This window comes from Bufo bufo, chromosome 5 (genome assembly GCF_905171765.1).
Source record: "Bufo bufo chromosome 5, aBufBuf1.1, whole genome shotgun sequence".
NCBI lineage: Eukaryota > Metazoa > Chordata > Amphibia > Anura > Bufonidae > Bufo > Bufo bufo.
The window spans coordinates 360760920-360777390 of record NC_053393.1 but is presented as its reverse complement, the minus strand read 5'-3'; the positions used below and the strand labels follow the sequence as shown (position 1 = coordinate 360777390).

The following is a 16471-nucleotide window of genomic DNA, read 5'->3' as shown; positions in this document are numbered from 1 at the left end:
AAAATAAAAACTTCCATGAACTCACTATGCCCATCAGCGAATACCTTGGGGTCTCTTCTTTCCAAAATGGGGTCACTTGTGGGGTAGTTATACTGCCCTGGCATTCTAGGGGCCCAAATGTGTGGTAAGGAGTTTGAAATCAAATTCTGTAAAAAATGACCTGTGAAATCCAAAAGGTGCTCTTTGGAATATGGGCCCCTTTGCCCACCTAGGCTGCAAAAAAGTGTCACACATCTGGTATCTCCGTACTCAGGAGAAGGTGGGGAATGTGTTTTGGGGTGTCATTTTACATATACCCATGCTGGGTGAGATAAATATCTTGGTCAAATGCCAACTTTGTATAAAAAAATGGGAAAAGTTGTCTTTTGCCAAGATATTTCTCTCACCCAGCATGGGTATATGTAAAATGACACCCCAAAACACATTCCCCAACTTCTCCTGAATACGGAGATACCAGATGTGTGACACTTTTTTGCAGCCTAGGTGGGCAAAGGGGCCCATATTCCAAAGAGCACCTTTCGGATTTCACAGGTCATTTTTTACAGAATTTGATTTCAAACTCCTTACCACACATTTGGGCCCCTAGAATGCCAGGGCAGTATAACTACCCCACAAGTGACCCCATTTTGGAAAGAAGAGACCCCAAGGTATTCGCTGATGGGCATAGTGAGTTCATGGAAGTTTTTATTTTTGTCACAAGTTAGTGGAATATGAGACTTTGTATGAAAAAAAAAAAAAAACATCATTTTCCACTAACTTGTGACAAAAAATAAAAAATTCTAGGAACTCGCCATGCCCCTCACGGAATACCTTGGGGTTTCTTCTTTCCAAAATGGGGTCACTTGTGGGGTAGTTATACTGCCCTGGCATTTTCCAGGGGCCCTAATGTGTGGTAAGTAGGTAAATGACCTGTGAAATCCTAAAGGTGCTCTTTGGAATGTGGGCCCCTTTGCCCACCTAGGCTGCAAAAAAGTGTCACACATGTGGTATCGCCGTATTCAGGAGAAGTTGGGGAATGTGTTTTGGGGTGTCATTTTACATATACCCTTGCTGGGTGAGAGAAATATCTTGGCAAAAGACAACTTTTCCCATTTTTTTATACAAAGTTGGCATTTGACCAAGATATTTCTCTCACCCAGCATGGGTATATGTAAAATGACACCCCAAAACACATTCCCCACCTTCTCCTGAGTACGGCGATACCAGATGTGTGACACTTTTTTGCAGCCTAGATGCGCAAAGGGGCCCAAATTCCTTTTAGGAGGGCATTTTTAGACATTTGGATACCAGACTTCTTCTCACGCTTTGGGGCCCCTAGAATGCCAGGGCAGTATAAATACCCCACATGTGACCCCATTTTGGAAAGAAGACACCCCAAGGTATTCAATGAGGGGCATGGCGAGTTCATAGAATTTTTTTTTTTTTGGCACAAGTTAGCGGAAATTGATATTTTTAATTTTTTTCTCACAAAGTCTCCCGTTCCGCTAACTTGGGACAAAAATTTAAATCTTTCATGGACTCAATATGCCCCTCACGGAATACCTGGGGGTGTCTTCTTTCCGAAATGGGGTCACATGTGGGGTATTTATACTGCCCTGGCATTCTAGGGGCCCTAAAGCGTGAGAAGAAGTCTGGAATATAAATGTCTGAAAAATTTTACGCATTTGGTTTCCGTGAGGGGTATGGTGAGTTCATGTGAGATTTTATTTTTTGACACAAGTTAGTGGAATATGAGACTTTGTAAGAAAAAAAAATAAAAATTCCGCTAACTTGGGCCAAAAAAATGTCTGAATGGAGCCTTACAGAGGGGTGATCAATGACAGGGGGGTGATCAATGACAGGGGGGTGATCAATGACAGGGGGGTGATCAATGACAGGGGGGTGATCAGGGAGTCTATATGGGGTGATAACCACAGTCATTGATCACGCCCGTGTAAGGCTTCATTCAGACGTCCGTATGCGTTTTGCGGATCCGATCCATCTATCAGTGGATCCGTAAAAATCATGCGGACGTCTGAATGGAGCTTTACAGGGGGGTAATCAATGACAGGGGGGTGATCAGGGAGTCTATATGGGGTGATCACCACAGTCATTGATCACGCCCCTGTAAGGCTTCATTCAGACGTCCGGATGCGTTTTGCGGATCCGATCCAGTTATCAGTGGATCCGTAAAAATCATGCGGACGTCTGAATGGAGCTTTACAGGGGGGTAATCAATGACAGGGGGGTAATCAGGGAGTCTATATGGGGTGATCACCACAGTCATTGATCACGCCCCTGTAAGGCTTCATTCAGACGTCCGGATGCGTTTTGCGGATCCGATCCATCTATCAGTGCATCCGTAAAAATCATGCGGACATCTGAATGGAGCTTTACAGGGGGTTGATCAATGACAGGGGGGTGATCACCACAGTCATTGATTATGCCCCTGTAAGGCTTCATTCAGATGTCCGGATGCGTTTTGCGGATCGGATCCATCTATCAGTGCATCCGTAAAAATCATGCGGACATCTGAATGGAGCTTTACAGGGGGTAATCAATGACAGGGGGGTGATCACCACAGTCATTGATCATGCCCCTGTAAGGCTTTATTCAGACGTCCGGATGCGTTTTGCGGATCGGATCCATCTATCAGTGCATCCGTAAAAATCATGCGGACATCTGAATGGAGCTTTACAGGGGGGTAATCAATGACAGGGGGGTGATCACCACAGTCATTGATCATGCCCCTGTAAGGCTTCATTCAGACGTCCGGATGCGTTTTGCGGATCGGATCCATCTATCAGTGCATCCGTAAAAATCATGCGGACATCTGAATGGAGCTTTACAGAGGGGTGATCAATGACAGGGGGGTGATCAATGACAGGGGGGTGATCAATGACAGGGGGGTGATCAATGACAGGGGGGTGATCAGGGAGTCTATATGGGGTGATAACCACAGTCATTGATCACGCCCGTGTAAGGCTTCATTCAGACGTCCGTATGCGTTTTGCGGATCCGATCCATCTATCAGTGGATCCGTAAAAATCATGCGGACGTCTGAATGGAGCTTTACAGGGGGGTAATCAATGACAGGGGGGTAATCAATGACAGGGGGGTGATCAGGGAGTCTATATGGGGTGATCACCACAGTCATTGATCACGCCCCTGTAAGGCTTCATTCAGACGTCCGTATGCGTTTTGCGGATCCGATCCATCTATCAGTGCATCCGTAAAAATCATGCGGACATCTGAATGGAGCTTTACAGGGGGGTAATCAATGACAGGGGGGTGATCAGGGAGTCTATATGGGGTGATCACCACAGTCATTGATCACGCCCCTGTAAGGCTTCATTCAGACGTCCGGATGCGTTTTGCGGATCCGGAAAAATCGCGGGCGTTCCCGCAACGCACCCGCACATTTTCTCGCAACGCCCGTGTGAAACCAGCTTTAGACTTCATGTATTTCACTGTTCCATGTACTTAAAAACCCTGCCGCACTTTCATGCTCTGCTGTTATCCTGAGCGGCATTTACACTTTCGGCTTTTATTTCATGTCTTATGCTGCATACGCACGACCTTACTGTCCTGCACTTTTCTACTCTTGGTTCGTATTCACTCAGATTGGTCTCACATTCAAGCTGAACTCACCTGTTGGCTGTTACATCTCATTCCGCCGACTGCCGGATCCGTATCACACGCCTGTTATTACATGTTGTATACTCGGCTTACAGCCATAGCTGCTACTGTTACTCCGTTTTCATGCTCTGGTGTTCCCACCTTGCTCCACTCACAACCAGAGCTGCGTTTATACCAAATTTCATGCTCTGCTTATACCCAAAGTTGTGTTCACACTTCTACTGCTACACCAGGTCGTATACCCCACTCACCAAAGCCGCTTTCCATGTCTGCTGTCACATCAAGTTAATATTCTGTTCACATCCAAAGCTGCGTCCGCATGTCTGCTTTCACATCTTGTCCTATACTCCTTTCACTACTAGTGCTGCGTCCACGTGTCGGCTTTCGCATCACGTCAATACTCTGCTCACTTTCAGGTTTCATTTATACGTCTGCTTTATACCCTGCTTTTCATGCGCTTCCCATACCATGTTTTTTAGGTACCACTCACATCCATGCTGTATTCACCCATTTGTTGTTACATCATGTGTTGTACTCTGCTCCCATTTAAAGCTGCATTCTCCTGTTCATTGCTACGTCATGGTTTTGCTCTATCTCACCGGGGCAGTCTGCACCCACTGCTCTAGTACCTCTCGCCCGACAAACATAACTGCGTTCTTTTCAGGCTTACGTTCCCTTCCTCGGTGGTCTGTTACATTCCATAGGCCTACTTTCTGTTTCAATCCTGGTTCATATTCACTCAGACTGGTTTCCTTTTACTTCTGGTTCGTATTCACTCAGATTGGTCTCCTGCCCCAGTTCACCAAACAGCTCCTCAGCAGAGGTCAGTGGGCCAGTAAGTTTCCTGCTATGTTTTCACAAGCTGTTTTTTTTGTTTGTCACGATAAGAGCCTTCTCTTAGCGAACTTGCAATGCCTCAGGCTCTTGTTTTTTCTCCCATCTCTGTTTCAATTTCATGTTTACGTTTATGGTTCGCGGTGGTTAGTGTTTATGTATGCACGTGCTTCGGATTACTAATGTCTATTTTTAACGCCTGTTGTCAGTCATCTTCCTTAGGCTACCTTCCAGCCAATCCAATCATTCAAGTCGCTTCATATGCCATCAGGTCCGGCTTATGTTTTAATTACTTATCGTCACCGCAACGTCATCCCTCTGTCTTCGGGGGCCCTATGACTGATCCAGCCTCATGGCTCCGGGGGCCCCATGACCGTTTTTTCATGTTTTGTTTGTTAGGGGGACGACATGGTTGTAGGCTGGTTAGTGTTCCAGGTTTGCTGTTGGAGGGGGTCATGGTTATGCGAGTCCCCAAGGCATTCTGCTGCTGCATAAGTGGTTTATAAAAAAAAAAAATCATAAGAGGCTCGCACGAGTGGCTCTTCGCTTATGGGACCCCACGACTGGCATCGTCATTCATAGTTCGCACGGTCATCTGATACTTGTTCCGCCATAAGAGGCTCTCACGCATGGCTCCCGCCATCAGTGCATCCGTAAAAATCATGCGGACATCTGAATGGAGCTTTACAGGGGGTAATCAATGACAGGGGGGTGATCACCACAGTCATTGATCATGCCCCTGTAAGGCTTTATTCAGACGTCCGGATGCGTTTTGCGGATCGGATCCATCTATCAGTGCATCCGTAAAAATCATGCGGACATCTGAATGGAGCTTTACAGGGGGGTAATCAATGACAGGGGGGTGATCACCACAGTCATTGATCATGCCCCTGTAAGGCTTCATTCAGACGTCCGGATGCGTTTTGCGGATCGGATCCATCTATCAGTGCATCCGTAAAAATCATGCGGACATCTGAATGGAGCTTTACAGGGGGGTGATCAGGGAGTCTATATGGGGTGATCACCACAGTCATTGATCATGCCCCTGTAAGGCTTCATTCAGACGTCCGGATGCGTTTTGCGGATCGGATCCATCTATCAGTGCATCCGTAAAAATCATGCGGACATCTGAATGGAGCTTTACAGGGGGGTGATCAGGGAGTCTATATGGGGTGATCACCACAGTCATTGATCATGCCCCTGTAAGGCTTCATTCAGACGTCCGGATGCGTTTTGCGGATCCGATCCATCTATCAGTGGATCCGTAAAAATCATGCGGACGTCTGAATGGAGCTTTACAGGGGGGTAATCAATGACAGGGGGTAATCAATGACAGGGGGGTGATCAGGGAGTCTATATGGGGTGATCACCACAGTCATTGATCACGCCCCTGTAAGGCTTCATTCAGACGTCCGGATGCGTTTTGCGGATCCGATCCATCTATCAGTGGATCCGTAAAAATCATGCGGACATCTGAATGGAGCTTTACAGGGGGGTGATCAATGACAGGGGGGTAATCAATGACAGGGGGGTGATCAGGGAGTCTATATGGGGTGATCAGGGGTGATCAGGGGCTAATAAGGGGTTAATAAGTGACGGGGGGGTGTAGTGTAATGTAGTGGTGCTTGGTGCTACTTTACTGAGCTACCTGTGTCCTCTGGTGGTCGATCCAAACAAAGGGGACCACCAGAGGACCAGGTAGCAGGTATATTAGACGCTGTTATCAAAACAGCGTCTAATATACCTGTTAGGGGTTAAAAAAAACACATCTCCAGCCTGCCAGCGAACGATCGCCGCTGGCAGGCTGGAGATCAACTCTCTTACCTTCCGTTCCTGTGAGCGCGCCCGCCTGTGTGCGCGCGTTCACAGGAAATCTCGGCCATCGCGAGATGACGCGTATATGCGTGACTGTGCGCAGGGCTGCCACCTCCGGAACGCGATCCTGCGTTAGGCGGTCCGGAGGTGGTTAATGGCCATAGAAAACTGTCAATAATAATTGATGCTTTGATTTTTAAGTTAAAACCTCAACCCCTGAAGTGCCCTCAATATATCTATATATGTTGGTAAGGCTGATTAGTCAGCCTGCATTTGTGGAGGGGCGAAGGGTCTTCATATACGAGCCACAGCCTCACTCACAGGCGTGGGTTCTCAGGGGCACAGCTGACGCTGGGTGTCATTAGCAAACTAGCTTCTCTGGTGGTAGGATTCTTTCTTCGCAGCATGGAGCCAGAATAGAGCTTGTTATTTTGCTCTCTGATTCCGTAGCATGCACGCGCCATACTATGTAAGTAGGTTGGGCCGGGGCCGTCTCTCCTGGCCGGTCGGAACAGACTTTGCTAGCAAACGGGAGGCTTCGCCTCAGAATCTGCTACCTCAGGTTTGCTCGTTGGGCCTAAATACTTCTATTTTCTTTTCAACTTTGTTTGTTGGTAATAGGAGTTAGTTCCTTTAAATCTTACAAGTTTCACTTTGCTTCGTTCGTCTTGTATGAAAAGTTACTTCAGCCGGTTTGCTGTAAAGAAAGAGTTACCCGGGCTGCACGTGACGTCATGTTTGGAGATCGGACGCAGCTGTTATTGTTTAGGCCTCTTGCTGTAGCTGTTCCTTGCCATGTTCTCCTCCCCTCCCCCCGCTACCACCATCCTTAGGCCCCTTTCACACGGGCGAGTATTCCGCGCGGATGCGATGCGTGAGGTGAACGCATTTTACCCGCACTGAATACCGACCCATTCATTTCTATGGGGCTGTTCAGATGAGCGGTGATTTTCACGCATCACTTATGCGTTGCGTGAAAATCGCAGCATGCTCTAGATTCTGCGTTTTTCACGCAACGCAGGCCCCATAGAAGTGAATGGGGTTGCGTGAAAATCGCAAGCATCCGCAAGCAAGTGCGGATGCGGTGCGATTTTCACGCACGGTTGCTAGGAGACGATCGGGATGGAGACCCGATCATTATTATTTTCCCTTATAACATGGTTATAAGGGAAAATAATAGCATTCTGAATACAGAATGCATAGTAAAACAGCGCTGGAGGGGTTAAAAAAAAATAAAAAAAAATTTAACTCACCTTAGTCCACTTGATCGCGTAGCCCGGCATCTCCTTCTGTCTCCTTTGTCACCTGTGGTGAGCATTAAGTACAGTTACAGGACCTTTGATGACGTCACTCCGGTCATCACATGGTACGTCACATGATTTTTTACCATGGTGATGAATCATGTGATGACCGGAGTGACGTCACCACAGGTCCTTTACCCAGGTCCTGAAGAAAGGAGACTGAAGGAGATGCCGGCTCCGCGGTCAAGTGGATTAAGGTGAGTTAAATTATATATATATATTTTTTTTAACCCCTCCAGCGCTATTGTACTATGCATTCTGTATTCAGAATGCTATTATTTTAAAAATAAAATAATACAATCTACAGAACACCGATCCCAAGCCCGAACTTCTGTGAAGAAGTTCGGGTTTGGGTACCAAACATGTGCGATTTTTCTCACGCGAGTGCAAAACGCATTACAATGTTTTGCAGTCGCGCGGAAAAATCGCGGGCGTTCCCGCAACGCACCCGCACATTTTCTCGCAACGCCCGTGTGAAACCAGCTTTAGACTTCATGTATTTCACTGTTCCATGTACTTAAAAACCCTGCCGCACTTTCATGCTCTGCTGTTATCCTGAGCGGCATTTACACTTTCGGCTTTTATTTCATGTCTTATGCTGCATCCGCACGACCTTACTGTCCTGCACTTTTCTACTCTTGGTTCGTATTCACTCAGATTGGTCTCACATTCAAGCTGAACTCACCTGTTGGCTGTTACATCTCATTCCGCCGACTGCCGGATCCGTATCACACGCCTGTTATTACATGTTGTATACTCGGCTTACAGCCATAGCTGCTACTGTTACTCCGTTTTCATGCTCTGGTGTTCCCACCTTGCTCCACTCACAACCAGAGCTGCGTTTATACCAAATTTCATGCTCTGCTTATACCCAAAGTTGTGTTCACACTTCTACTGCTACACCAGGTCGTATACCCCACTCACCAAAGCCGCTTTCCATGTCTGCTGTCACATCAAGTTAATATTCTGTTCACATCCAAAGCTGCGTCCGCATGTCTGCTTTCACATCTTGTCCTATACTCCTTTCACTACTAGTGCTGCGTCCACGTGTCGGCTTTCGCATCACGTCAATACTCTGCTCACTTTCAGGTTGCATTTATACGTCTGCTTTATACCCTGCTTTTCATGCGCTTCCCATACCATGTTTTTTAGGTACCACTCACATCCATGCTGTATTCACCCATTTGTTGTTACATCATGTGTTGTACTCTGCTCCCATTTAAAGCTGCATTCTCCTGTTCATTGCTACGTCATGGTTTTGCTCTATCTCACCGGGGCAGTCTGCACCCACTGCTCTAGTACCTCTCGCCCGACAAACATAACTGCGTTCTTTTCAGGCTTACGTTCCCTTCCTCGGTGGTCTGTTACATTCCATAGGCCTACTTTCTGTTTCAATCCTGGTTCATATTCACTCAGACTGGTTTCCTTTTACTTCTGGTTCGTATTCACTCAGATTGGTCTCCTGCCCCAGTTCACCAAACAGCTCCTCAGCAGAGGTCAGTGGGCCAGTAAGTTTCCTGCTATGTTTTCACAAGCTGTTTTTTTTGTTTGTCACGATAAGAGCCTTCTCTTAGCGAACTTGCAATGCCTCAGGCTCTTGTTTTTTCTCCCATCTCTGTTTCAATTTCATGTTTACGTTTATGGTTCGCGGTGGTTAGTGTTTATGTATGCACGTGCTTCGGATTACTAATGTCTATTTTTAACGCCTGTTGTCAGTCATCTTCCTTAGGCCACCTTCCAGCCAATCCAATCATTCAAGTCGCTTCATATGCCATCAGGTCCGGCTTATGTTTTAATTACTTATCGTCACCGCAACGTCATCCCTCTGTCTTCGGGGGCCCTATGACTGATCCAGCCTCATGGCTCCGGGGGCCCCATGACCGTTTTTTCATGTTTTGTTTGTTAGGGGGACGACATGGTTGTAGGCTGGTTAGTGTTCCAGGTTTGCTGTTGGAGGGGGTCATGGTTATGCGAGTCCCCAAGGCATTCTGCTGCTGCATAAGTGGTTTATAAAAAAAAAAAATCATAAGAGGCTCGCACGAGTGGCTCTTCGCTTATGGGACCCCACGACTGGCATCGTCATTCATAGTTCGCACGGTCATCTGATACTTGTTCCGCCATAAGAGGCTCTCGCGCATGGCTCCCGCCATCAGGGGCTCTCACGCATGGCTCCCACCATCAGGGGCTCTCACGCATGGCTCCCGCCATCAGGGGCTCTCACGCATGGCACCCGCCATCAGAGGCTCTCACGCATGGCTCCCGCCATCAGGGGCCCTCACGCATGGCTCCCGCCATAAGGGGCTCTCACGCATGGCTCCCGCCATCAGGGGCCCTCACGCATGGCTCCCGCCATAAGGGGCTCTCACGCATGGCTCCCGCCATAAGGGACTCTCACGCATGGCTCCCGCCATAAGGGACTCTCACGCATGGCTCCCGCCATAAGGGACTCTCACGCATGGCTCCCACCATAAGGGTCTCTCACGCATGGCTCTTGGCTTAGAGGATTTCACAATTGTCATCGACATTGGTAGGTCATACGGCCATCTGATACTATTTTCCATGGCACACCTTTCAGAAGTTTTCTTTTGTTCATTTATATTTTACAATTAGTACTTGCGGTTCATTTCAGCCTCATTTCATTAAGAAGCTTTACCCCATGTCTTTGTCTTTCTAGGTTATCGAGTCCCGGTTGATTACTAAACCCATTGGGTTAAGCCCCAATCTTTTCCCCAGCCGTCCTTAATTCTAAGGTTCGTATCCCGACGGCTGTCCGTCCCCATGGGCCCCTGGTGGTTGCTTCGGCCCCATGGCTTCAGGGGTCCGACCAATGGTTGTCTGTCCACCTGTGCAGCTATGCTTTTGAATGACTCATATCTTTACCTGCTTGCCAGCTTATGTTATTCAGGTTTAATTTTAGTTAATGTCCGTTATTATCTCCTTTTTCTGTCACGTTTCCCTTCGTCTTTTCAGGTCATGCAGTTGAACTCATATTGGGGTCACCTTCCACGTCGGTCAAGTCTCGTTCCTAACGATATTTCGCCTTGCATGTTATTCAGGCCACGTAGTTTATCTTGGGTATCGCCTGCCACATCGGTCAGGCTCATGGTTTAATTTCACCTGCACCTTATTCAGGTCACTTTTATAGTTAAAAATATTTTTTTTTAAAAACCTCGGCCCCATGGCTTCGGGGGCCCGATGACGGCTCTGGCCCCATGGCTTCGGGGGCCCGATGACGGCTCCGGCCCCATGGCTTCGGGGGCCGATGACAGCTTTGGCCCCATGGCTTCGGAGGCCCGATGACAGCTTTGGCCCCATGGCTTCGGGGGCCCGATGACAGCTTTGGCCCCATGGCTTCGGGGGCCCGATGACAGCTTCGGTCCCATGGCTTCGGGGGCCCGATGACTGTTTTCAGTCCTGCTGGGCTGATTGCCTGGTTGGTTGTCCATCTGTGCATCTGGGCTGATTTGGCCCCTATGTATCGCATACATACCTGCTTCCCTAATTTCCTAATAATCCATGTTAATTGCTCACTTTATGTTTTGACTGCAAACTGGTCCGGTTCACCCTACAGCATCATTGTCATGTCTTACGCAGATATTTCGTCTTTCTTTTAATTGTTCATGCTTTCGTTCAGGTCCTGCCAGAGGAAGAACAAGTAGGGCAATTCCCTCTAACATTTCAGTCTCTGATCGTAGTCGATCATATTTTGTCAACCAGGTCCCCGCGCAAAGTCTTTGCCTTTTTACTACGACCAGGAATACATTTTCGCCGGTAGCTTCATTGCATTGCATTCCCTCACTCATGGGAGGGCATAGACAGAATCTTGTATATTATGGCTTCGTAGCTTCTTTCCGCACTAACCTCAGACTCCCTACAACCACGTTGAATCGGATTTTGGACAAGGTCCAGCATTTCCTCACGGTAGAAGATTCAGATAGTAGGTCGGTCTTCACGTCTCAAGCGTAAAAACAATTCTCAGGGGCACACAGTAGAACGCGCGGACCACGGCTAGCAGATAGCTGTTGTCTGGGGAACTATTCAAGGATTCTCTTCCTATCTACATGGTTCTTTTTGGCCCTCATTCCTGCATAGTCTAGGCAGTTAGGTTGCGGTCCCACGATCTCCTGAGGCTAGGGCATTGCCAGTACTCGCACTAGAACCAAACTTTACAAGTTTCAGTTGGTTTTTACGATCCATTTCACAACGTATTCCCGGTCCTCCATTCCGCTTTGGGGCAGTATCCGCAATATTGAGCATCATGTCTCTGGCCTTGTCATCCACAAGATGGGTTGTGGGTCTCCTACTGGTCTTGCCTCATATACCCCGAATTTTCGCTCTAGATCCCTGACGCCTTGCAGTTGGCTTGGGGATTAGTTTGCACATGCCATTTGAATTCCTTTTCTACCCTACTTGGCTTGGTTTTTGCCCACTTATAGGCCTACCCACGATCATGGCTTAGGGCACACAACAAGCCATTTAGTCAGGTCAGCTAAGACACGCCTAGCTGGGTTAAGTTGTTCCCGTTGTTTCTCTCCCAAGGGTTCTTCGAATACCTCTTGGCCGTAGCCATGACCACAAGTTGGTAAGGCTGATTAGTCAGCCTGCATTTGTGAGAGGGGCGGAGGCTCTTCATATACGAGCCACACCCTCAGGTGCCCCACCCACCCTCCCTCCTTTATCTTCTCATTTCCACAGGGTATGCCCACTTATAGGCCTACCCACGATCATGGCTTAGGGCACACAACAAGCCATTTAGTCAGGTCAGCTAAGACACGCCTAGCTGGGTTAGGTTGTTCCCGTTGTTTCTCTCCCTAGGGTTCTTCGGATACCTCTTGGCCGTAGCCATGACCACAAATATATATATATGAAAAAAACACCAGCAGCACCATCCAAAAAGAGGAGGGAAACGGGTGCAAAGCCCAAGTATGGCAATAGGTGCTTACCCACTGATATAGAACGAAAAATTAGACTGCACTCCGGTAGACTTTCCAAATAGTCAATGAAAAAACTTTATTCACCCATAAAGTGGCCCAGAGCGACGTTTCGGCTCATACATGAGCCTTTCTCAAGCATTGGTACAAAGTGAACAGCAAACATATAAAGGAGTATCAATCAAAGTGATCAGTGACATTACATAATTGATGATTAGGGAAAAAAACATATATAAAAAACATATATTCATATAATATCAAATATGGACGCTGCAAGATAAAGTGACGAAGTGCATACAACGAATAAAATATAATGTACAATACATTACATAAAAGCCATATAAGTGCATAATTGAATTCATCTGTATCACATACATGTGTAATCAGTGCATATATGTCATCAGTGCACAAGTAAGTAGGAGGAGAGGACATATTCGTACCTGGATGAACGATGGCACCCACATACATCATCACGCAAATCGGTGTGTTCAGAGATTACCATCACGCATGCCCCGGCTGCATTACATCATCAAACAGGGCTGGATGGAAGAGCGCATGCGCCGCATGGTCGCCATCCTATGACCAGAGCGGCGCTTGCGCGCACCATGTTCCTCACCCATTGACTATCGGCAAGAAAAAGCGGCGCAAGCGCGTCACAGCTCCTTCTACAAAAGCCGCCATATTTGAAAAGGGATCATTGCCAGTCATTCTCTAACATCCTTTCTTAGTGAATAAATCACATTACGGTCGCCATGTGCTCACAAATTACAAGCGCCAAAGTTAACCAGTCACTATGGATTAATTCCAGTCTCTAACAGGTCAGGTGAGCATCCATCCCTACCAAGATGAATTGCCCTACCACATAGGGGACCCCGAGTGGTGACAACACGTCAGTGCCAGCACCACCACGGGTCCTCATCCGGCCAGGTATCGTGACTAAGAGGGTTCTCCTCTGTCAGCTGTTACAGTCTAATTAGCACTCGGCTATGAAGGAATATGTAAGGAATCCTGCTGCATAAAAACCAAAAAAGTACAATACATACTATTTCCTCACTTATAATATTCAAAAAAACAACATATTACTAGAACAAAAAGGAAACTCTCTTGCAATGCAGTCGGGACATGTGAAAAAACTCTTTAAAACTCTTTAAAAAGAGTTCCTTTTTCAAAAAAAGGGGGTAAAGGGCATTGTTATTCACAGTGGGCATTTCATCCAACCTCCAGGATTGGGTGAATAAAGTTTTTTCATTGACTATTTGAAAAGTCTACCGGAGTGCAGTCCAATTTTTTGTGTATATATATATATATATATATATATATATATATATAATGCCCCCCCATAATACCCCAAGTATAAATAATGACTTCCTTTCTGCCTCCTGTAGTTATAATGGCCCCTAGTTGTACCCCAGTATTGATAATGGCCCCCTTAATGCCTCCCAGTAGTTATAATAGTCCCCAAACTGTGCCCCAGTATAGATATTAGCCCCCAGTTGTGCCCCCATACTCATAATGGCCGCTAGTTGTGCATCTATATATAATGCCCCCACCTTTCCTCGATTAGCTGTTTGTGAAGGCAGTGGCGCTCCTGTGAACACTGTTTCCTTCTCTGTGCTTACCAAGCACAGAGCCATACATTGTATAGTGGCTGTGCTTGGTATCGTGCTCAGCTCCATTTACTTCTATGGGTCTCAGCATGATACCAAGCACAGCCGCTACACAATGTACAGCTCTGTGCTTGGTAAGCACAGAGAAGGCCGTGGCGCTCACAGTAGCGCCACTGCCTCCTCAAACAGCTGATCTGCAGGGGTCATGGGTGTCTGACCACCACTATTCACATACTGATAACCTATACTGAGGATAGGTCATCAGTATCAAAATGCCAGAAAACCCCTTTGATGGTCATTAGAAAAAGATGGAATATGGCTATTAAAGTGACCAGATAGCCAGAAAATGCAAATTTTTTAAAAAAATAGCCATTAAAACTGAGTGCCCCCTCCTTTCGTGTGAATGTAGCCTAAGTAAATAAGGGTATTTAAAAGATGGTAAAGGATAACACAACACCCTGTACATCTAGAGCACTGTGCTCAATAAGACATAATGTTAGGCCACTTTCACAGCATTTTAGTCGATATTTTGCACCAGTATTTGTAAGCCAAATCAAGGAAAGAGGGGGTATAGAAGTGGTACCAATTTTTTCACTTTTTTTTTTTTTACTTTACTTATATCTGTGTAGGTTATACTCTTGATTTTGTCTTACAAATACAGATGCAAAATATTGAACAAAATACTTCCATTTAAAAAAGTTAGCAAATGTTCTGCAGCAGCTGATGCATGTATTATGAAGTTCTGCTGCAGCTAAAATGTGTATTATGAAGTTCTGCTGCAGTTAAGGTGTGTATTATGCTGTTCTGCAGCAGCTGAATTGTGTATTATGAGGTTCTGCAGCAGATGAAGTATGTATTATGAAGTTCTGCAGCAGCTGATTTTGCCCTAATGCAACAGGCTTGCAAGATAACATTAGAATACAGAGGTCTTGTTATATGGCAGTCCCAGATGCCACTGCTACTTCTTAACCCCCTATAGTTACACAAATAGGCTCTGTAGTCTTTGGGAGAACTTTTCAGGGCAGTCTGAGGCGAATGGGGAAGAAAAAAAAGTGTGAACTAAACCAGTAAGAGAAACATGAGTTGGATTAAATACTTTAGTAATCTGCATCTCAACATCATAAAATGTATTAATATTTTTTTAATTATCTATTATCATAGTTTTTTATTAATTCTAGAAAGGGGTGCCATTCGCCTAATCTGCCTAGGAACCAAAGTACTTTGTCCCAGCCTTGTTCCTCTGCGCGCACGTGTCACACTGTGGCCTGACTAACCTGTCTGGACCTGACCTGGTTGGGAGTGTCAACAGTCCAGACCCAGTCCACCACTGTGAAGATCTGCCCTAGGCCCTGACAGCCGCCACAGGAGCACAAGTCAGCATTGGGGAGGGGGAGTGAAACACCAGCAGACAGTTCATGGGGATGGGGGGATGGCACATTATATAATGAGCAGCAAGCAGTTGCAATCAGATTTCAGTATTCTGTTCCAGCCAGAATCTGTGATGGAGGAAGCTCTGCAGTGGATGTACAAGTAGACATTTCATGGGTGGGCTGAAGACACAGCTCATGGGGAAACATGATAAGACTGCAGTAGTGCCTAGTAAGTTTGTAGCAGTACATGATGTGTTGGGGGTAGTTTACAGATAAGAATTAGGACATGCAGTGCATAAATGGCTGGGTGGTGGTTGATAAGATGAAATGGACATTTTTTTTTTTTAGTAGGTGAAAAGGGGGCTGGGCAGGGATGCTACAGGGTAGGTAGTGGGAGGGGCCAAGGGCGAGAAGTTGTAGGGGCCAGGGACAGGGCATGGGGGCCCAATTCAGATTCCTGCTATGGGGCCCACTGATTTCTATATAGGCCCCTGGGTGTTGCTATCCTGCTTTATCTTGTCCCACACAGTACAAAAGAGCTGTCATTAAATGCTCTGCCCTGTAATCACAATGACATAATTCTGCCAATTCTGTCTCAGTTTACACAGTAAAGCTGACAAATGAGTTACAGAAAACCTATAATTTCTGCTTTAGTGACCAGTGTGAAACCTGGAATTTATCAAGATTTTTTAAATACATAACATGGATAGAAGCAACGTTAACATAAAAACACCACCACATTTGTGTGATAAAAAACCTGATCTAAGAAACGTGTAATTTTCTCATGTACATTCTCTGCTAGGTCTGACAGTGGTAGATACTGCTTTACCTGAAACTGGCAGGCACATTTCACAACATCCCCATCTTCTTTGCACACTCCTCCATATTTACAGGTCTCATCACATACTCGTCGCACTTCAGGCTCCCTCATATTCAGCTCTGTAATATAAAAAAGGGCACATTTTAGTTAATGGTCAATATGTTATGAGTGCTAA

At 46.4% G+C, this 16471-nt stretch overlaps 1 protein-coding gene across 1 annotated transcript in view; it reads right to left on the bottom strand.

Annotated features, from left to right (window-relative positions):
• The window catches only part of TMEFF1 (transmembrane protein with EGF like and two follistatin like domains 1), a 275685-nt gene that overhangs the window by 138625 nt on the left and 120589 nt on the right, over positions 1–16471 (bottom strand). Inside the window, exon 2 of the mRNA XM_040433077.1 lies at positions 16306–16415. Coding sequence (XP_040289011.1) covers positions 16306–16415 — 110 coding nt within the window. The remainder of the gene's footprint in view (positions 1–16305; positions 16416–16471) is intronic.